At 45.2% G+C, this 22,669-nt stretch overlaps 1 protein-coding gene across 8 annotated transcripts in view; it reads left to right on the forward strand.

Annotated features, from left to right (window-relative positions):
- The first annotated feature begins 172 nt into the window (after nt 1–172).
- Nucleotides 173–22,669, forward strand: part of KLHL13 (kelch like family member 13) — a 36,295-nt gene continuing 13,798 nt past the window's right edge. Inside the window, exons 1-2 of one of the 8 annotated variants that reach the window (XM_039354804.1) lie at nt 186–323; nt 6,484–6,542. In XM_039354804.1, coding sequence (XP_039210738.1) covers nt 6,523–6,542 — 20 coding nt within the window. In that variant the 5' untranslated portion in view covers nt 186–323; nt 6,484–6,522. The other 7 variants (XM_039354803.1, XM_039354799.1, XM_039354807.1 and 4 more) reach the window with 7 other exon arrangements.

Consider the following 22,669-nt stretch of genomic DNA (forward strand, 5'->3'; position numbering starts at 1 on the left):
AATTCGCCTTCATCTGATTTGGCGCTTCACGCGGAGCCCGCAATCGCCTTGCAGCCGGCCACCCCGCACTGGCTCGCCTGTCTGCCTGCTTGCCTTCTCCGGACCGCGCAGGCGCAGTGCTGAATCCGAGCTCGCCATCTTGGTGACGTAAGGGGGCGGGGATCTGGAGAAGGGGGCGGGGCTCCCAATTCCGGCCTCAGGAGGACTTTTGAAAAGCTCCCGCAGCCGCCGCCGCTGAGCGCGAGAGCGGCTGGCGGGCGTCCTGCCTTCGGGTCGCGCCACTCCGGGGGCCTCGGACAGGCACGCCGACGCGGCGGCTGCAGGTGAGGGGCGGCCGAAGAGGCCCCGGGACGGCGGCGGGGGAGCGCCCATGGGGGGGGGGCGGCGGCGGCTTTGTGCTCCCTCAGTGACCGCCTGGGGGCGGGATCGCTGGCGCGGAGGGAGGAGCGCACGAGCGCGCCTCGCTGATTGGCTGCCGGGAGCGCGGCGGCAACGCCATTGGCTGGCGCGGGAGCATTGGGCGGTGTCAGGGGTGATGTGGAGCGAGGGTGCTCGCGCGCTTCAGCTTCGGCGCCGGGACGACTACGAAGCCCAGCACTCGCAGCCCAGGCAGGCTCGGCAGTTTAGGACATGTTGTCCCAACTGACATAGGGGCCCAGGTAGGGATTCCCCGGGGGCTGGGCTTAATTGGGGTGGGGGCTGCTCGGCTTGCCCGTTATGGCCGATACCTCATTGGGGGGGGGGGTCTTCGTGAGGCCTGGGACGGGCAGGGGGAAGAGGGAGGCTGGTTCCAAGGGACTTGGTGGACCATAGTGCTGTGCCCGAGTCTGAGTGTGGCTGAGAGGCAGGAACGGGAAGTTTGCCCCCCCCGCCCCAAACAGGCTGCAGTTTCAAATGAGGTTTCCCAGCTGAGGAGGAGGAGAAACCCCGCAGTCCTCCACTTACGACCTCAATTGAGCCACAAAATTTAAGTGAGAAATTTGTTAAGTGAGTTTTGCCCCGTTTTACCCCTTTTCTCCCCACATTTGTGAAGTGAATCCCTGCAGTTCTTCAATTAGTCACAAGGTTGTTCAGTGAATCTGGCTTCCCCATTGACTTTGCGTGTCAGAAGGTCGCAAAATGATCCTGGGACACTGCAACCGTCATAAATGTGAGTCAGTTATCAAGCATCGGAATGTAAATCGCTGGACCATGGGGATGCTGCAAGTGTGAAAAACGGTCCTTTTTAGTGCCATTGTAACTTTGAACGGTCAGTAAGTAAACTTGTAAGTCAAGGACCGCCTGTATTATGGGATGAAACGTGCCGTCCCTTCCTCTTCCAGCCCACCCCAAATAAAGTTAAAATGCAAATGAAAAATTCAGTGGGGAAGGTGGTGGTTCCAGCCTTTATCCACATTTAAAAACCTCCTATAAAGATAACAAATGTAAATAAAGGGATGGTGATTTTAAGCAAACCTCTCAGCTGCTGGGTATGACTAAAGCCTGTTGCAAAGTTTGTTTGTTAAATTTATTTGATGCTTTGGAGAAAGGAGAAAAGGGCTTTACCATTATTAAAGAATGTTACTGTTGCTGTGATTAATTGTGATTAATTGTCTTTATAATCCATGCTCAACATTCCGGATTTGGGGTGAGGGGATTATGGCTGAGAGAATGATTTTCAAAAAGCCAGGCTCTGGCTGAATTGCATATTTGATAAGAGATTTCTTGGGATAACCAAAAGTCAGTTTTGTTTGTAAACTTTAGTTGGTTTAACTGTTATCAGGCAGTCCATTCTGGCTTCTTCAATAAATTAAGGTAAAAACAAACTAACTTTAACATGTTAATGGAAGCTCATTCCGTTAAACCGAGCTAGCCACTGCTCTGTGCGGAGGAAGTTTTCTTCCTTTAAAATATAGAAATCCATTAAGAAGCTGGGCAAACCAGAATTGTGCATAGTAATTAAGCAAGCACTTGGAAAAGTATTAAATGGAGCTGTGCCCCTTTTGCCAAGTTCTAAAAAGTTGCTCAGCAACTTCACTTTCTCTTTGCCCCCCTCCTTCCCCCTTTGAGGGTGGAGACAGAACCTTCCCATTCAGTCTGTACTGGGGAATGTAAGTCTTTCCTGGCATTCATTGATCCCTATGGGAGGTGGGGAAAGAACTGCATTTTGAACTTTCTTTCATGAGAGAAAATCAGGAGTCTTGCAAAATAGGCTCTGTTGAATTCTTTCAGGGAAGACTGCTCTGCTAGCCAAAATTTACTTCCTTACAGAGTTCACCCACACACACACACCTTCTCACGGATGGATGCTATATGCAGCCACAAATAAATAAAGTAGTAAATAAGGCAAGTAAATAAATACATGTGTAAAAGTTGTTGCCAAAGGGAGATAATGAAATGAACAAGCACGCACTGTACCAAAATGAAAACAAACAAAAAGAAGCTATTTTGCTGTGTTTCTGATTTTACATGCTTCCGTACAGAATGTTGCCATGTGGTGTGTTGTGTCTTGCCAGAAGCAGCATGTAGAAATGCATGGGGTGACCTGGGAAATCTACTAGCAAGGGTGTGATATAAATGCTGTATGCCTGGTTATAATATTGGTGAATCAGAAGTACATGGTAGATTATAAACCTCCCCATCTCCAGGAGGGCACAATCGTACTGAATGACGGGAGGAATTTAGTATCTCCTTCCTGGCACCGCTACAGAAGGGCCCCAACCTTGTCAGAGTAAAAGCTTTTCTATGACCCTCATAAAAGAGTAATGTTAGCTCCTAGCAAACACCACCATAGCCTGGGAATTGTATAAAGGAAGTTTCTCAATAGCCACAATTGAGGTAGTGGACAAGTGGGCTTTTAATATATTTAAGAGGAAATAGTTGGCTTGTGGTTAATTACAGATGATGATTGTATTGTCTCATGATTGCTCAGTATATTTGGTAGATTCCATAATGCAGTAATTTCTTAGAATCACCAGCTCCTTCTCCTCCTCCTCCCCCTTCTAAAGCAGAAGACTTGTGCAGTTAAAAGACTCTTTCTCTTTTATAAGAGGTACTTTGGTTTTTTCTGATGGTATTGCACATGTCACTTTCTGAGTGGGGGCAGGTACTTGGGGCCCAGGAGGAAGACTCTCGAATACAGGTCTTTTTTGACATCCCAGCAACACAGCAGTTCTACTAGAGCTGATGGCAGCTGGCTGGTAGATCTCCACTGCCAGAAATCGGAGCTTAAATGTTCTGGCTGGCGTTCCCAATTTTCTCCTCTTAAATCACCCTTAATTTCTCTCGCTTCCCTTCTTTCATTTATTAGTGGATATTTTTTTCTCCCACCTGTTTTTCCTCCTCTTCCAGCACAGACCCCTACAGACATTTGTTTTGAAGATCCAATGAGCAATTTGATGAGCCACAGTATGAAGGTGATTTTGTCAGCACAGCAAGTTGTGGATACAAAGGCCTAATTTCACTTGCTAGAGTGCTAGAGTATCTTGTGCTAGAGTGAAGTGATCCTACAATGTAATAGTTGGAAGGGAGCAGCTACTCCACCCTCTGCCCAGTATAGCTGATAAGGTGACAACCTTAATGAGTTGTCTGGTCTGGGCGGTACAGTGCTGCGCTGGGCCACCATAGTGCCCACTTGGACATCCAGCTGCAAGATCCTTGCATGGATAATTGTGCACTGCACATGCCAGGAGAGATTCTGTGCATCGTGCAGCAAGGTCTTGCCTCCTGGGGTTTCCTGCACTGAGAGCTCCAGCCACCAAGGTTCCGCTCCGAGACTCTTGATTCTCTGGTGGCAGAGAATTCCTTTCCAAGTTTACTCCTCTCTTGCTGGCATCCTTCACTGCTTGCTACGTGCAGCTCCTTTGAGGTACACTCTTCCTTTTAAAATGAGGGATGGTAAATCAATTGGCGTCATCCCCTTACAAGCCCTAAGCAGGCTTGGAGGAATGAGTTACGGCTTGAAATAAGAGGCTGGCGTTTTCCGTTGATCTCAGTGGAGACTCGTATCTCCTGCGCTGATATGGCAGGTGGCCGTTGTTTTTTGGTGTGTTTATTGCCATCATGTGTGGGGAAGAGGCAGGACTGGGAACGAGAAGGCGATGTGCCTGAGATGAAATATTGGGCTCAAGCACCGTTTTGGGATTCCATGAGTTCTGCCTCTCTTTCCTTCCTGAACCCCTGTAAGGTCAAGTCATCTCACTGTTTGACTGGGGAGCATAACCAGCGTATACATAATGCACATTGCTGTGCAGTATTTTGGGACTGCGTGTCAGGATATCTAGCCAGCTTGTTCAGTCCTTATTTTGGAAGTATATGGCAGAATATTGTTTATTTAACTCCTTTATGGTAGAATCTATTCCTCAAGGGCATTACCTGGAAAATCTGTTACTTTTGAGAAACAGCTACGTTTTTAGCTGCAATGGATTTCTCTGGATGTTTTCCTCTCCTGTATGCAGCACTTCCCAGTACTAAAGGGGTCCTTTAATTGGCACACCGGCTGCCCTCTGCTGCTGTGAGGCAGCTTGGGAGCTGGGCCTGTAACACAGCTCGTAAACAGTTAAGGAAAAGGTACAGTAATGTTTGTAGCAGGAAACGTTTGCTTGGGGCCAAGGAGAGGATCTCCTCTCTATCCAAATAACAATAAGTGTTGGAGGGGGGGGTATTAGTGTTGTACCCGAGTAGAGTATTCTTTAAAGAACAACCGGCAGTTGGTTGGCATTAAGCTGTGCGTCTAGCAATGGTAAAGTATTGCCTGTTATTCCAAAGCAGAGTATTGAGTTCGATTGAACTTGAACAGCTGAGAAGGTGAGGTGGTGAACACTTCAGTTTGTGATAAATCCCAAGGCTGTAGGTTGGACTGGGTAGTAGAAAAGATCTCTTAAAGGAAAATACTGTAATGGGGAGAAACACCTCTGCTTCATTGACAAAAAAAATCTTCAAGGTTATGTCCCTTTTTGTGAACATTGGAAGCCCAGAACTTGATCACTTTTGGCAAACAAGGGCAGCCAACTTTCACAAAATTGGATCATCTGAAGCTGCCCTAGAGTCTTTTTTCCTATATTTGTTTCTAGTATCCCATTATGTATAAATTAACTGTATTAAAAGGCACACAGTCACTTAGGTAAATGGAGGGTATTTTAGCAGATCCAATGTGATTGTAGAGTGTGACACACTGTTTTTCGAAGTGCCTGCAGCTAACTTGTTTCAGGAACAAGTGCTTGTGAAATAATTGAAATGGCTGGCTGGGGATTAAGTTATCAAGCTAAAACTGTCCAGACCTGTTTTCTTTTGCCTTCCCACTTGACTGTAACAACTTGCCGTGCATGGAAGAGTTTGTTTCAGTGGTAAGATGATGCAGTTGGTGTCCTCCCGGATGGGCTGTTTGGGGAGTTTCATGCAAGCTCTTCATGTAGAGAAACCCACCAAGCTGGCAAGAGTGGCTCTCTGTGCATTCGACATTGATGGCGCATTTGTGAAACGTGCCACTCATCCCATAGTTAATGGCTCAATTGATCTCTTAAAAGAGAGATCCAGATTCGTTCTCTGGCAGCTCTTTGGCTAGAAAATATTCAAGGAATACTTGCAAGAAACTTTTAAATTGCCCAGAAGGATCAGCTTAGAAGAAGCTGTGCGCACAACTCAGCTAGCATGTTCAGTATCTGTGCTTATAGTTAGTGTGGTCCAAGATACCAAGAGGGGTTTTTAAGGTGGGAAAAACTGATTTTGGCTCCTAGTGAACTCTCTGTTTCTACCAGTGTTGATAATATCTCTTGATCTTCTGTGTTTTGGGTGCTTTCTAGTCCATCTGGATTCTTGGCAAATCCATTTGTTGGCAACTTTTTGGAAAATGGCTTGCTGTTGCCTTCTTCTAGGCTTAAGAGACTGTGACTAGTCACCCAGGTGACTTCCACACAAGGCAGAACTAGAACTCAGGGTCTCCCAACTTCCAGTCAGCTGTCTTCGACCGTAGTGCTGGACTGGCTTCCTTTGATCTCATCTCTTAATGGATGGTGTAGCCAGAAGAAGCTTTGAAAAGATCAGCCTGACAAGGAAGGTCCTTTAGTTCAGACTCCAGTGATTTGGATTTGGGTGAAAATGAGGAAGGGGGTTCCATGCTTGCCGATCTTTGCTCAAGGGGATAAAGCTCCCTGTGAGGGAAAGGGGCTGGGGAGGTGAAGTGCTTCTTAGCGCCAGTTCTTGAGCAGAGCAGTCTGATTCCAAAGAGCCTGAACTGCCTATAACTTCCCAGTTGGGTTGCTTGATGCCCATTATATTCCTGCTGGCCCCAGTCTGGGGTAATACCCCAGCCTCCCCCTAGAGATGTCTCTCCAAAGTGTTAAATGTTGATTCCTCTGCTGCTGGAGACACCCAGGAGTTGACATTGGACACTCCGGGTGGAGGGCAGATTCAGAAAAGCCAAGAGAGGGCTCCAGGCGGTTTTCCAAAGAAAGCCATTAATGAGAGTTTCTATTTCTTGGTTTTTGTTTTTTTTTCAACTTGCAGGTGCTCAGAGAGCCGGGAAGGCATTGTATTGTGTCAAAGATGATGTGGAGAGACAGTCTGTGAGTAACCATTTGAGTATTACATAAAATGGTGACTGTGTGAAACTGAAGTGCTTGGTTTTATCCTTACATTGCTAAGAAATTGCATGCATGGATTTTATTTATTTACAAAATTTATGTGCTGCAGCTTTAAGCTAAGGGCAGAGCGAGCCTGGATTTGATTATATAAAATAGTGGGCTTTAGTTCTGCCTGTCTCATTCCAGTGTAACTCATTTTAAGATGAAGATAGGACCTTTTGACATTAGATTCATTTTATATAATGCTACGCAGCAAACTGCTCAACCCAGTTCAAAATACCCAGAGCAATAACAATACATTTCATTCCATATCAGCACATTAGTAAGATACTTTCAGTTACAAAACATTTCAGCAGAGTTTTGGGTGACCTCGAGTAGAAGGTCAGCAGAAGATTTTCAAGTTTAGCATTAAAGGTATTCAATTAAGTGTTCCTTTAGGGTAATTTTCTCAACAAAGATACAAGCTCAGCACGGCGGTAGTGACCCCTGGCTTGTTTTGTTGTATCCTTGCTGTTTTTAATGACACATAATATGGTTTTGTGTTTTTATTGTTTGTTCTCACAATCCACAATATCCTTTTTTGGTAACAGCTGTTTGGGGTGATTTTTAGTAACAAAGCAATAATTGGAATTTAGTAATATGTAACATAATAACTGTAAAAAAATCTCCTAAGTGCTCTCTGAGCTTGGTTGTTTGCTCACAGACATTTTATTACCCAACTAAGGAACATCATCAGTGTGAGAGTGTGGGGTTTTCTCCCTGTTTACATACAGTTGCCTGCCCCGCCAGTGTTGTGAGCGTATATTTTTCTCCTTGGCGGTTCCTTGATTAAGGTATTATTTTCTGTCTGATTGTTTGGTGTTAATCCCTACTTATCTGGGTGTTGGTTGCTGGGGGGGATGTCTTCTGGTCTCAAACAGAGAGCAAACCCGACATTCACCAGCACTCATGATTCCCCTACCGCAGCTTATGCAATAAAACATCTGCAAGCAAACAAGGAAGCTCAGATGGCAGCGAGGACTTCACAGTTCAGCTTTGAGCTACAGATACTCCCTTTTCTTTAAACTCTTGAGTGAAGCCAACAGTAGCTCTGAAGATGAAAGAAAAGCAGCAGCCAGATAAAGGAATTTGAGAATGACTGCACTTAGAAAATCTAACTTTTATCATTCCAGCACAGCTTGCACTTCACAAAGTACAACCACAGCCAGCCCAGAGGCAAATCCCACTGAACTCAGTGGGACTTCCTCTGAAGAGCTGTGCCTTGGTTTGTTCACTAAATAAATGGCTCTCTCTCCTTTTATGTGTGTTCCTCGCTGAATTGCTCTTCCTTTACATCAAATGGATTGTTTGGGGGATTGGTTATGTCATTCCTAATTTTCGGCAATGGAATCAGCGAAGTTTTTGGCCAGTGAACTGCCCTGGTAAGGTCTGTGGCTGAGCCACGTGGAAGAGCCTGTCCCCATAAGAGGGCAGATCTCTTGTGTTTAGGCAATGAAATAATCCTATTTTAGCTCAGCCCTGGAAATGTTATGGCAGACTAAATGCAAATTGCTCTGCAGCAGCTGGGTTTGTCAAGAGCAATTTTGAGATTAGAAGTTCCAGGGGGAGGAGAGAGAAGAAGAGGGGGAGGAGGAGAGGGCAGCATTCTCCTCTTCCTTCTTTGTTCTCCTTAAAAGCTTCTGAATGTTCTCTGTTGCGGGAAGCCTTCACTTACTTCACGCACACACTTTACACACACGGCTAGTGGAGTTGCCCTGGAAAGGGCGTTGGTGGCAGACCTTGAAGGGCATTGTTTTATAAACAAGCAGCACAAAAGCAGGAGCAAAGGAACTGCATTTCTGGTGCTTTTCCTGCAGTCTGTACTGGCCCTCAAAAGCCTTTTCTATTAACAGTTTATTCTTTTCGAATGAAATGGGAAGATGGAGAGGCAGTGACACCCTTGTCTCCCTCCTCTTTGAAATTCAGATCCACTCACTAATCAGATTAGCAGCCAGCTATGAAAAGCAGCTTCGGTTCTGCCTGGACTGCCTCCAAATTGCTGGTGGATAAAAGCGGTGTTCTTGGGTTTGGGGCAGAATGCAGCACCAGTCTGAGAAGGGATGCGTCCCGGCAGGATAGAAACTATTCTCAAGAACAAACGTGGTGCTAGAAGGGGCTCTGTTCACAAGGATTGTCTAAAAACAAAGCCGACAATCATCCCAGGGGTCATCGCAGGAGAAAGGGAGCCTAAGCAAAGCTCCTTAATTGCTTTGAAACGGGGATGTTCGGTGCTGCCCAGAGATGACAGTTTTTTCCTAAGTGGCTCCCCCACCCCACCCCATCTGCAGGGATATCTCTTCTTGGAAGCCTGTTCATGTCCCATAACGCAGGCAGCCCTTTGCCTTTTTAGTGGCCAGAGCCCATGGGAGCATGTCAGAAGGAGGAGGAGCAGAGAAGGAGATACAGTTGTGGCTTCCCAGCATCCTCCTAGTGAATAGGGCACCTTCTGCCCTGCGCCGCCTTGTCCAGAAACAAAGGCCTCCTTTTCCATCACAGAGAGGAGGGTGACTGGCCCCACTGGTGAACTGTTATCCTCTTCCAATCAGCTCTGCTTATGTGATCGGTTAAAATGTGGTGGTGCTGTCCGGTACCAGGCTTCCTTAATTTTGTGTAAAAACGGGCGAACTTTATAGTCTTCCTTTGATTAAGAGAGGAGTTGTAACATTGACAGCATGAATCATTCTGTTCTCAGAAGGGAGAGGCCTCCAGTGCTTCACGACAGGTATGTGTTTGCCCCCCCCCCCAATTGCTTTTCAAGCCTTCCTGCTCCTGTTGCAGGGCCAAATGACCTTCCTTCTAGAGCAGATCGGTAGAGTTATTTCCCCTTTAGCCACAGTAGAAGTGGCAGAAGAATTTGGCCACTAACTTTATCAGGCTATCTATACCTGAAATCCGGAGGTTTAGGTCTGATGTGACCTTAACACAACTGGACTAACTAGAAAGCAGTTCGTGGGTTTGATTGATCTTAAAGGTGTAATTTCAGAAAGTCTGGCATTTGTTTACCAGCCTCTAGCAGAGGGAGAGACCTAAAAGACACTTTGGGCAGAAATGCAGGGTAGTGTTTTGTGTGCCAACCAGCGCTGAGTCAGTCGCTGGCATGTTTGATCCCTAATCTGTTGTGATTTTCTTTCCAAATCAATTATAGTTGGTGTGATGTTTGTTAAAGCCTGATCTTGAAAGGGGAGGTGAAGTGCGGTGAGCCTGCGAGGGGCTCATGAGTGTGAGAACCAAGGCACATGCCTGTGATTTATATAGGTCAGTAGAGGCTGAAGGCTGCCCATCTATTCCTTTTGGCCATTTTTTGTCCATGTTGCCATAGTACTTAATATCAGTAATTTTGGCAGCCTCGTTGGGAAGGGTTCCACTTTCTCCCTTGATTGCATTTTGATTGTCTTTGTTGAAAATACAGCAATTATTTCAACTTAGAATGTCACTGGAATTGCAGCTGCCCCCTGATTATAAAATGGTTAAAGTCCTCTAAATGGCCTCATTTGTTTTAATCATGCTCTGCAGAGACCCACGTGTCTTATCTTTACTCTCTGCTCTTTTCTTTGGCCCCTGCCTAGAAAATCAGAGCCTCCAGCCACAGGGCCATAAGGTTGCTCCTGTGTAAAATGTAAGAATTTTAAAAGAGGTTTTCTTAACAAAGGAGTCACATAAGCTGATCAGTTGCACCTTTGGATACTGTTTTTACCATGAATCTCTAATCCAGTGCTTCTCAGCCTTAGCCACTTTAAGATGAGTGGATGTTAACTCCCAGAATTCCCTAGCCAACCATGTCTTGGATCTTCTTCCTTCTTTGATTTCAAAGTAAGACAATTGTGGTTTCCCTGTGGTTATCTGTGCAGCTAATCAGGTTAAGATTTTCCCAGTTACAGTTTAATAAGAAATTGGGATTTATTTCTCCTACTTATTAAATTTGCAGCACTCCTTGCTTTACCTTCTTTAGTTTTCTCCCTCCCATTGAAGTATCTTGTCCTGTAAAGAAGAGAATGGGCCATGTGTCCTAGCCAGCTTTCAGGGTTAGTAGATGACTTGAATTCTGAGTCTTTAAATTAACCAAGATGAAGGTTGTGAAGGTTGGTCACTGGGCTAGGCAGAAGCTATATGGTCCAATGCTTCTTTACAGGTTGTTCTGTTAGGCCAGTATTTCTCGACCTTGGCTAGTTTAAGATGGGTGGACTTCAACTCCCAGAAATCCCCAGTTGCCCAGGCTGGCTGGGAAATTGTGGGAGTCCATCTGTAATAAACTTGCCAACGTTGAGAAACTCAGCATTAGGCTAGAATAATTGAGTGTGAATTGGCAAATAAGACATTAAATGTAACCATGGTCTTGTTTTTGCATTGAACCCACAAGTCCAGAAGTTAATTTCAAATTCATCCTGTCGAAAATAACATTTCCAGATGAGGTGCATAGTTCCTAATCTTCTGTGTAATAAGAGAAAACATTGGAAGCTTTCCTTTGTTTGGAAAACCAACAGCTCTTAAGACCCGGAGATTATAAGGCAATAGATGAAAAGCAGGAACAGATCCATGCAAAACACAACAAAACACAAGCTGCTTGGAAAAAGGGAGTTTATCACCCTGCACTGTTAGGAATGCAAATATTAAGGTTAAAGCCGTTGTCCCCGGGCAGATGGGAAAAGGCAGAGGAAGGAAGTTGCTCTTTTGCAATGCCAACCGAAACCGCTTTGCCTTTGGTCTTTTCCCTTTGTTCCTTTGGAGACCCTCTTTCTTACAGGAACATGTGCTGTGGTGACGGCCTTGTTCTCTGTTGCCCTGTGGATTTCATAAAGTATTTATATCCCATCACCTCACTGCATGCGCCCCGGGCACAGTTCTTAGAAATGTTTGAGCGACAAATGTTTAAACAGCCAAAATTCAATCTGAGGTGCAGCAAATAGATCGAATCCCAAGCCAGTTTGCTGCAAATTGAACCGCCAGGTAACCCTCCCCTCCCCGGGCTCTCTGGGGGGAGAAGATCGGACCATCTTGTCTAGATTGGTAGTCGAAAGGTCTCTGGCTGGGTTGATATTTTGCTAAATTCGAGTTTGCGTTGCCCTGGTTTGTTGAACTAGTCACAACTAGTTCACAACATGTGCTCTTCCCCCCTCTCTGAAAAGGGGGGTGCATATAAATGTAGCTGCCCTGGAGGCTTCCAGATGTAATTTTTCCTTTCTTCTTTCTTATTTATTTATCAAGTTTGGGTACCACCCATCTCTGTCTCGGAGTGAGGCTGCTTCCTGGCGTTGCTGCCATCTGTGGTTGGTTTATTTTAAAGTTGTTGACATTTTTATTTACCATAGTTTAAGAAGTAGTATTGAACTACTTTGGGAGAATTGTTGTTCTCTCTTGGAAAGGGGCTCTCGCTGGATGTTGGAAACTTTCTAGGAGGGCTTTGTTGAACAGGGGGATTTAAGCTCATTGGTGGTTGGCTGGTTTTAGCCTAAAGATTTTAAAGGCAAGGTGTGAACTCTTCAGAACACTTCTGACATACTAGTGACTAGTATTGTGCAATTGATGCTCAGTGTTACATTGATAAAAGGTATCAAATGAAGTATGTTGAGTTGTTTTCATAATAATAAAAAGGGTACTTTGAGCTTAGTTACAAAGTTAGTTCTTCTGTGTTCTCCACTGTTTTATTGTATGTAGATATATATGTTTTATATATATATATATATATATATATATATATATATATATATATATATATATATAATATATATATATATATATATATATAAACTTCCCTGGGAACAGCACAGATAAATATTTCATTTTTGACTTGCCCCTTCTTTGTTTTTCACTGCTTTGCATTATCTAGTGGGGTAATAACTTCCAGCTCATTTGATTATTGCATTAGTGTTTAATATATGGAAATGCCAGTCTGTCGAAATTAAGTTTATGGTTAGCAGCTTAGAAGGTTCTGTTAAATTAAGTAAAATACTGAAAGTACCTGCTGCTCCCTTCCATGGGGGCTGGCTGAACAGCTTTGCTGCCCCCAAGCCCAGGAAAACAGGTTCTGAAGGCTTCCTCAGATAATTGGGAAGAGGAGGTAGCTGTGCCCACCCCTGTTTCTGATGAACGTCTTGCTCCTTTTACCCTCCTGCTGTACCAGGCCTCTGCCTCTTGCAGCCTGCCTGTGAAAAGGGAGCCCGGGAAACATCCGTTTTAAGTTCCTCCAGTTAATCTCTTCACATCATCGCCAGAAGGTGGCATGACTGATTCTGAATAAGCATTACCTCACTTTTAAGTCTTTCAAAAACTCCATTGTGTAATAAACGTTGCCCCCGTGGGTGTTACAGGGTTCCTGGCTGACATACAGAGAGCAGCCAGATTGATGAGTTTTAATTCAAGTTGCAGTGTTATTAATTAGTACTCAACGTGTAGTCTTCAACAGAAGTACATCTACAGGGGGGAAGTAAGCAGTGGGGTACCCCAAGGTTCTGTCTTGGGCCCAGTACTCTTCAATATCTTCATAAATCTAGAGGGAATAGAGAGGGAGCTCATCAAATTTGCAGACAATACTAAGCTGGCAGGAATAGCCAACACCCCAGAAGACAAGCTCAGGATCCAGAAGGATTTTGACAGACTTGAACAACGGGCCCTATCCAACAAAATGAAAATTAATGTGGAGAAAAGCAAGGTTTTACACTTAGGCAGGAAAAACCAACTGTATAAGTACGGGCTAGGTGAAACTTGACTTAATGCCAGTAACTGTGAGAGGGATCTTGGAGTCCTTGTGGACAATCACTTAAATATGAGCCAGCAGTGTGCAGTAGCAGCAGCCAAAAAAGCCAGTGCTATCCTAGGCTGCATTAATAGAGGGATAGAATCAAGAAACAGTGAAATTTTAGTACGCTTTACAAAGCCTTTGTAAGACCACACTTGGAATACTGCATCCAGTTCTGGTCATCACAATATAAAAAAGTTGTTGAGACACTGGAAAGAAGACAGTAAAAAGAATGATTAGGGAGCTGGATGCTAAAACATATGAAGAGCAGTTCCAGGAATTGGGTGTCTAAACTAATCAAGGAGAGAAGCAACCTAGAACTAAGGAGAAATTTCATAAGATTGAAAACAATCTACTAATGGAACGGTTTGCCTCACTGGAGGCTTTCAAAAAGAGACTGGGCAGCCATCTATCTGAAATGGTATAGGCCAGGGTTTCCTGCTCAAGCAAGGGGTTGGACTAGAAGACCCGACCAAGGCCCTTCCACCTCTATTATTCTATATTTGGTATACTAAATCCTATGATCTCATCAGGAACGTTTCCTAGTTTTTTAAAATGCAAAAGTTGTAGCTAGCTCAGTGAGGGCTGGGCTAAAAGGCACCCCTTTCTTTTGGAAAGCTGGAGTTCTGGGGTTAGTAAAGATGGATAATGGACTATCAAATTGTTGTCAACTCTTAGCAACCACCTAGAGAGAGTCTGGGATGATCTGGCCTTAACCTGGTCCTTCAGGTCCCCCAAGGGTGCACTCATCGCCCCCAAGCAACTGTCCGTCCTCCTTGCTGCTTGTCCTCCTCCTTCCTTTCGCTCCAGCAGTCAGAAGAGGACGTGGTGCCATGTAGGAAATGCAGCCCACCGTCTGTCTGTTGCAGTCACTTCCCAAAGAAAGATGAGGCAGCAGCTGTCTGAACTGAGGCGGGTCGAAAAGGGAGAGGAAAGGGGAGGCTGTCTAGACTGCCCCCCTCCAGAAGACAGGGCCCAGTGATGTTTCCTTCATACCCTGTGAATGGCTGTTTTTCAGGGGTAGAACACGCTACCTCACGCCGTAATGTGCTTGCGTTGGCTCTTCCTCGAAACAAGAAAGCCCAAGGTACTTTAATAAATCATTTTAGATAGCTGGGACAAATATCTACGGAGTTTCTTTGGTTACAACGTTTGGCTAATTGTCTGGCAAAATAATTTGAATGGCTCAGAGGACCGAGCCAGGTGTCCTACCAAATTATCTCTGATAGTCCAAACACAAGAAATTGTCTTCAGCCTCCCGATGCCTTGGTCCTGGTGGGCTACATGGACACATCGAAGCCAGTTTGTGGCAAGATGTAGAAAAGGGGTTGGATGTTGGGCTTAGGAGCTTTTGAGACCAGAAGAAACTCAGCTTTGAGGGCTCTACACTCAGCCATGCTTTCAAGGATTCAGAATTGATAAACAACAGCCCCCTCTGCTTGGTTGGGCAATGCTCTCCAATATCTGGGTTTTCCTAGCCGTTTCTAGTAGCAAAGAGTCGGTTGGGAGCTTTGACTGACCTAAGTTGGCTCCAACATGGGTGGAGGCTTGAATGCTGCTCCTTGCACCCTCTGTTCCCTCTCCCTGCAAGCTGATCCTTGCTAGAACTAGCTTGCTCTCTTTGCCCCTAAGCAGGCTGTCCAGGGTCTGCTGTGAGTGGCAGGCAGTGCATTAAGCTTGAACAGCTGATGACCCCATTGTCCTTCAGCCTCTGTGGTGTGCGCTATGGGAGAAGAGGCACCCATTGACTATTAATGACGCCCATTTGCTTTGATTGTTCTGGGGCTAAAGCAGGATGGGGGGGTGTTGCTGAGCCCACGTTTCCCCAGGACCTGAGGGGGCTCCTGGAAGGCGGCAGCCTCCATCCTTTGTCAGCAGCCCAGCTCTTTCAAAGTAGGCTTGGCCCCACATGTGAATGGGCGAGAGGAATCCAGTTCTCCGCAAAGACTCTTTCTTGGGGGTGTCAAGCAGAACTGGCCTTGGCAAGGAAGCCAGCTTACAGTCTTCACCCGGGTTTGTCTACTTCTTCACGCTTAAAGGCCAGAAACAAGTGATTTGGGGCCATCCATATTGGGTGCTTCTGCTCTCGTTTTCCTATCCCCCCCCCCCCGCCAAGCCCTTAGCATGGAATATATGGCTAAGTCTGGGTCAACTTGCCTGTGGCATCGACCCATTGTTCTCCCACCCTCAGTGGCCAGAAGGGAGCTTCTTGGATGCTGAGCAGAAAGCCCTCTGTGCTCCCCAAGTTAGGATGGTTTTGTTTGTGTGACTTATCTCCTCAGTCTGGAGGGACTTTGGGCAATAATTAGGTGAATGGCCAGGCATATTCATATTCAGGGTTGAATATTTTCCTATTCTAAGACAGACTTTTCAGCACAACTGGGAACTTGAAAGCAGAAAATTTAGAAGCTGCTGTTTCTCCTGGTGTTCCTCCTTGCCTGAATTACAAATGAAGAAGAAACTGTAAAAATTCAATAAAAAGTGCTCCAATAAAAAGTGGTCATTCTGGGGGCCCAGAGCCACAGGGAAGGAGGGGCTGTGTTGAAGTCCCTGGAAACCCTCCAATGACCCTCCCTCCCTCCCTCCCTCCCTCCCTTTCCAGCAGGAGAAGCTTTGTTCTGCCACATGGCAGCTGTGCCTTGGTGCTCCTTCACACGGATCGAGGCGCCTCCTGGCTTGGGATTAAATTGTCGGAACAACATTTCCATAAATTGGCCCGCCGCGTGCTGCTTCAAGGGCGCTTTGCAAAAGGGGTGCCCATGCACATCTCCGGAGCCGCCTGCCCCTCTGGTCACCCCCAGATAGGCCAGAGAATTGTGTGACACCTGCAAGCCGGCTGCTTCCTCAAGATTTCAGGCAATTTACGAGCTGGGGAGGGGGAGGCTGCTCTGTCTGAGTGTTGATTGCATCCCTGGGCAAGGACAGATATTAGCGGCACGTTGCTCTCCAATTCCCAGCTGCAAACCGAAGGCGAAGGACGATATTGGTGATATTGGTGTTAGCAGAACGTGTTGTAAAATGCATGAGGCTTTTTTTCTCGCCACGTCCTGGAAGCTGAGGGTAGGGAAAACCGAGAGCGCCTTGAATCCCAAGCAGCCTGGAAAAACAGGCAGGAATCCGCAGGAATCTGCCCTCCCGTGTTCCTTGGGTCCCTCTGATTATGGATTCCCCTCTCTCTTTCAAAACCTTTTTTCTTTTTTTGCTTGCAAGTAGCCTTTTTGCCATAATGGCCTTCTTGCCTTGTTTGATTTGCACGGAAGGAGAAGAGGCTCCTGCTGCTGCTGCATTCGGTCACTGATCTCTCCCTCCTTCTAAGCCGTCTGGCCTGAGGCTATGCTGAGGTTTCTCGCCCGCTTGTACTGTTGCAGCTCCAGTGGCGAAGAATATTCCGAGGATGACAAATGTATTCTGAGTCGGTACGTGGCTTTGTTTTCTTTGTGGCATCCATCTCGTCGGCCCCCTCCACACACCCCTTTCTTTCCTCGATTGTTTCGGGTTTTTTGTCCTGCTACTATTGGCCAGAAATCAGGTTAATAGGTATTGAATGTAGCTCGGTGCTGCAGTGTGACTGGGAAGGTGGAACAATAGTAGTGCCAGCTCGGTCTCGGGGTGGGGAAGACCGAGGCGGTCTTTTTATAGACCAAGGCAGGCTGCATTGTGGTGCCTGGCGGTGTGCAGCCTCTCCCCCTTCCTCCCTCACCCTCGCGCTTTTTTTAATGTACGCTGCAGTCAGCCCTTCTCTAATGAGACAGTGGCACGATCTGCCAGCCCGAGGATCGCCCGCCTGCCTGCTTTAAGGGACGGCAGGGTCAGGAGGAGAAGCCTGGCAGCCCCCTAGGCAGCTTGGAAACACCGGTTTAAGATCCTTGGCAAGCTGGCTTGGCTGCTTCCCAGCCGGAGCAGCAGCACCAGCACCAGCAGCCACCATCCTGCCTGGGAGAGTGCGTGCGTGCGTCTGGAATGGAAGCCCGAGTCGGCCGTCTGTTATGGAAACACTGTTTGCTGTTATTGTAGTATTGCGGTGACCAACATGCCATTGAAATGGAAAACGAGCTCGCCTGCTAGCTGGAAGTTCCCCGTGCCTGTGCTTAAAACCTCCCGGTCATCGCCACTTTCTCCAGCGTACATGTAAGTGAGAGAACGGAGGGCATCTTGAGGTGGGCATGCCTTTGCAAGATCCCCTCCCGGCCCCTGGCAGGGTTTGGCTCTGTGCAGTTTTAACACTTCTCTTCCCCCCACCCGTCCTTTATTTGTGATGTTGTATTCCTTAATGTGACATTGGTCTCAAAATTAACATTGTTAACATTGCATCTCTCTCCTACCCTGGAACGTTGGCTTTACCCCCTCTTGTCAGTTCTGTTTCTCCTCCTCCACCACCCTGGTGATAGGTGTTGTGTTTCAGTCGTTCTTTTGTTGGGCAAAGCAGGGGAGAAGGGTGCAGATTTGCACCGTTCCTTTTATGTACCCCTGTTTGAAGTTTGTGTGGGTCGTTGGTCTACAATGCAGATCTTAGAGGAGTAACTCCACAGAGTTCTGGGCTCTTCCTTTTTCTAGTTGCTTTTCATCATGAGATACACTCCAAACACCCACCAAGGTGTCTTTTTTGGTACCGGATGGGTGTGTTTTCCGTGGTGAAATACTGACTGTCAAAAATTCATTTTTTTTTTAATCCAAGTAATTTTTCCTCTGGTTAGATTCCTTTTCGTCTCTCAGAGTCAAAATTTAAACATTGGCTTTGTGAGAGCTACCAGCTGCAGCTCAAGATTTTAGATTTGTAAAGAACAGGGTCCATTTTTCCTAGACCAGGGATGTGTTTCTGGCTAAGGCTGAGCAAGCCACATGGTATAGTAAAGTGAAAAAAAGAAAGAAAGTAAACTTGATTTTGGTGATGCTCATTATTTCCACGAATACAGAACTGAATGCCTTTTATAGCTTTTATGTCTGAAAAATATAATTTCACAGCCTTGAAATGGGGTATCTCAATGTTTTGAATTTTATATTAGCTTGCTCATAGGCAAGTCATCCCTTCCTCTAAGATTTTGGTAGAGACATCTACCTCTCTGTTTCTTTCTGTTTTTATTTCACATTTTATATTGTGAGACAACAATATCTATTTGATGCGAATGGCTTTTATTTTTTTTAAAGCATCTCATAAACTTTCAGCATTTAACAGTTAAGAACATTTTTCCTAGATCTGAAAGGACATTTTACACTAGCGTGTGGAAACAGGAAGGACAGAAGCATTGTCCAATTCATCTGAGTTAGGAATGGAACATTTTATTTAACTCAAGATGTGTTAGACCAGGAACTAGAAGGAGTGTTAGAAACAAGGTAGTACAGAAATAGTGTCTTAAAATATCTTAGCTAAACGAGTGAATTGATTTTTAAAAAAGCCCTTTCATGTGCAGTTCAGGACATATATTTCATCGTGATTTATGTAATTGCAGAGCTAAAACATACTCATCAAGTTCATTTGTTTTCTTTAGTAAAATATATGTTGTACTTGATGTTTAAACCAGAAAGGCTTTAAAATCTTAAGGAAGAGAACTATATTGATAATGATAGGTTTATCCTTAAGAAGACTCAGAAATATTTTTGGCCTTTATGAATATGAAATTCTGGTGCTTTATGAGCCATTGTCCAGGCGCTACAGGTCCTATTTTCTATTGCTCCTTCTCTATACACACACACACACACACACACACACACACACGTTTTGCCCACTTTGCCTCAAGCAGATGAATTCCTCTCCCAGACATGCTTCTGTGTGTCTTGAAATCTAGAAGTCAAGAAATAAGCCAGCTGAAGTCTTGTTTTCACGTTATATATTTTGAGTAAATATCCCTGCAAGATGTGTAATTTTTCTGACTAAGAATAAAAAGTTTCCCACATCTGTTTTGTTGATCAGTTGTACGGTGCCCACATATAGGTGGAAGGCCAGCATTGATGATTGATTTGTGTGCATAGGGGCTAGGGCTCGAATTGAAAGATGGACCGCCCTCAATATATCCAATATTGAGAATTGCTCTTAGTAAGCCCCATATTTCACTAAAATCCAGAATAAAATTCTTGTTCTGCACACAGCAAATTATGTATTTTGTAGGAAATTGGGGAGGGGATTTGAGATCCCCCTGAATTAAAGTGTAGCATAGAGAAGAGGCAGGGTCCAGCTGTAATTCAAGACATCTGCATGCTTGTATGATGTGATTAGATGCAGATTGGATGTTATTTCCTATGTGAAAGCGTTGTTGATTGGAGGAAGGGGGGTAAAAGGTTCAGGTCTTCTCCTTGCACCTAGCATCATAACGAAGGAGCTCGGTCACTACAGGTGGTCCTTGACTTATGACCAAAATTAAGCCCAATTTTGCCCCATTTTAGGATTGTTCTTGCCACAGTTATTAAGTGAATCACTGCAGTTGTTAAATTAGTCACTGGTTGTTAAGTGAATCTGGCTTCCCCATTGACTTTGCTTGTTGGAAGGTTGCAACGGGATCACGTGACCCCGGGACACGTGATGTATGTGATGTGATGATGTGACACTCATAAGTCACATTTTTCGGTGCCGTTGTAACTTTGAACGGTCGCTAAATGAACTGTTGTAAGTCGAGGACTGCCTGTCTGTCATTGCGTCCGGGCTTCAGCTGTGGGGTTGAAGACTGTGCATTCAGGCCTTTGCTGTGTGCAAAGATCAGGGCTGCCTTAATGGCAGTGGAAAACAATATTCCACCCAACAATATTGTCATCTGGGGCAATTCACCTGTAATTTAGGCCACAGCGAGCATAAGAGTCCACTGCAGTTTGAGCCAGAGCGGGTGACCAGACTGCCTAGTCTGTGAAGGGAATTTGCTTCTAAGGTTTTATTCTAGAGCTGTGAGGTGCACATGGAGGCAAACCTCTTCCCTCCTCTGAAGAGTGCCTGGCTCCTGTCTACTTTCTATCTACAGAGACGACTGTTCCCTTTCTGGGCATCTGCTACAAGGTCAAGACTTTTTTAGATAACTCCTATTTTGGCCAGAACCATGCTATCCACCAGGCTTGATTCTCTTGTCTTGCACCAAGTCAAGGAGTCAATTGGGTGTGCTCCCAGTAGGAGTAAGGCAGCAGGAGCAGCCCTGCTATTTTGGGGTTCCACCAAGGCAGGGGGGGTCTTTTCCACAGTCCAGCCTGTTTCTTGGGGGTCAACATTGCTTCTCCTCCTCCAAGTGCACTCTTGTTGCAGCGTGTCAAAGATAGTTCCAATCACATTATCAAAGTAATCATTTCTTCTCTTCAAGCTAAGGTAAGCAAAAAGATTTGGTAAATCTTGGAACTGAGTTTTGCATAATGTGCTCTTATTTATTTTATTTTTTTTAGATTTTTATTGCACAGCAGAGTCCCTAAAGACTAAGGCTGCTTGTCAGCATGCTTAGGACCATAGCAGAACCTCAACTAAAAAGGTGCCACTTTCTTTCTCACTCCAGTTTAGCAGATATTTTTTTATTCTTGACAAGCTTTCTTTTTTTTTTCTTTTTTTCCTTTACAACTAGTTTACCTTTGGACACTAAATACCAGCTGAACCTCTTGGATTTTGCAAACCTTTGGAATTGGGTTCCAGGCCATGGGACTACACTGAGTTGTATCCTCACCCTGCAGTTTGATGGATGTAGTTGCACATTCACTTTTGTTTGTTTTTGTTGAAAAACGAAGTAGACTCTGCCCTACAATCGAAATTCAGAGGCTCAGGAGCAGCAAAGTTTTGGGGCTATCAGAGGAAGCTTCGGTTCTTTCTAGGATGTCAGGTTATCTAAAGACCATCTCTTTCCTGAGCTGTGCCAAAGAGGTTAAGCAGAGGTTGCTTTTCTATCTGTGATCTTAAAATGGTTTTATGTTTTTTGTTCACTGTTTGGAAGGATAATGTTTTCATTTGTAAGTGGCTTGTTGCATCTACAGATTGAAAAATAGGCTAGAAACAATAAATTATTAAAAGGAAGATTGCTCTTAACTCCTTTCTTTGGCTGAGGCAGTTGATGGGAACATAGGGGGAAGCCCGGTGGAGTTCCCAAGGAAGTGACCCCTTATGCCATCCTAGACGGCTTTTTTCTTCAGGTGTGGTAGTTCTTCTTCTGCCATCTTTTGTCCTCCTGGGTTAAGGCATTTTCGTGCATCTCTTGATTCTAATTCTTCCTGGTTTCCATCGGCCTCTCAGTTTTGGAGATTGCTACTAGATCTGGAGGCTACTCTTAGAAAGAGATGGTAGTCAAAGCTACTCTGAATATTAATGAAATTGAAAACATAGCAGACAACTATTTTGGAGAGGGGGGCAACTGCTCCCTGAAAACCCAGAGCGCCTTTGATGGGTCCATAAGCACCTGGAGGCCGGCTCTCTGAACGATGCCCGGATCTGTTCCTCCGCCTTCCTAGAGCATCCCAAAGGGCAACTCGGACCTCTTTCATAGTTAGTGCCAAGGGTCTCCTCACCCGCCTCATCTTTCTGAAGAGCCTGGAGGGTACCTGAACCATCAGAAGAAGATAGTTTTGTCATTATTCAAACATCTGCTATGTAGCTTTGGAAAATAAAGCCGACAGAGGCTTGTGGCACTTTGAGTATGAAATGGGCAGACTAAATAGCAGCCAACCGGTCCATCCAGCAGGCTCAGGAAGGAGGAGGAGGAGCTTAGGTTGCCCCCATACAGTAGTGGGGGGGGGCTAGCTGGGGTGGGGGCCTGAATCTTTTACGGGCGCTTGAAAGCTTTATGAATTATCGGGGGGGGGGTCATGTGTGGGACTTGGATTACCTGGTGATGCTACAAGGTGGCCTGTTAACATTTTTTCAGCCAGGCAAAACAACAGAAACATAGATGTCAATTCAAGATATGACTAAAATGCCTATCTGGGGTTTTGCAATTGGAACAAATGAAGCTACCTTCTTAATTGCATTGATAGTGAAAAGCTAGCTTCGGATTAAGCATGTAGCTTGAGCTGGCTGACACAGAGTGCTTCTAAAAAGGACTCGGGTATCTTTTATTATCCACCTGAAATTGGGATGTACAAAAATAACCCGAGCGTTTCATATTTCAAACAAAGGGGAAAAAACAGAGCAGTGAAATATAGGTTCACTAAACTGAACGCTGGTTTTATTTATATATAAAAAATTGAATCGGCGAGATAAAGAGACATGCAGTTGCTAAAAAAAGTTTCAAGGAGTCAGAAATGTATACTCAAGCTTTTATGCAGCTTTGGAGTTGAATATTTGTGATGAATTGCTTTTTTGAGAATTCCCAAAATATTTGTGAGTGAGACACTGAGTTATCTTAAAAAAGAAAACGCCTGCATGCTGATTCTCCACCCTCTCTCTGCC

This window comes from Crotalus tigris, unplaced genomic scaffold (genome assembly GCF_016545835.1).
Source record: "Crotalus tigris isolate CLP2741 ecotype Arizona unplaced genomic scaffold, ASM1654583v1 scf7180000018585.330925593:3314079, whole genome shotgun sequence".
In the NCBI taxonomy this organism is placed as follows: domain Eukaryota; kingdom Metazoa; phylum Chordata; class Lepidosauria; order Squamata; family Viperidae; genus Crotalus; species Crotalus tigris.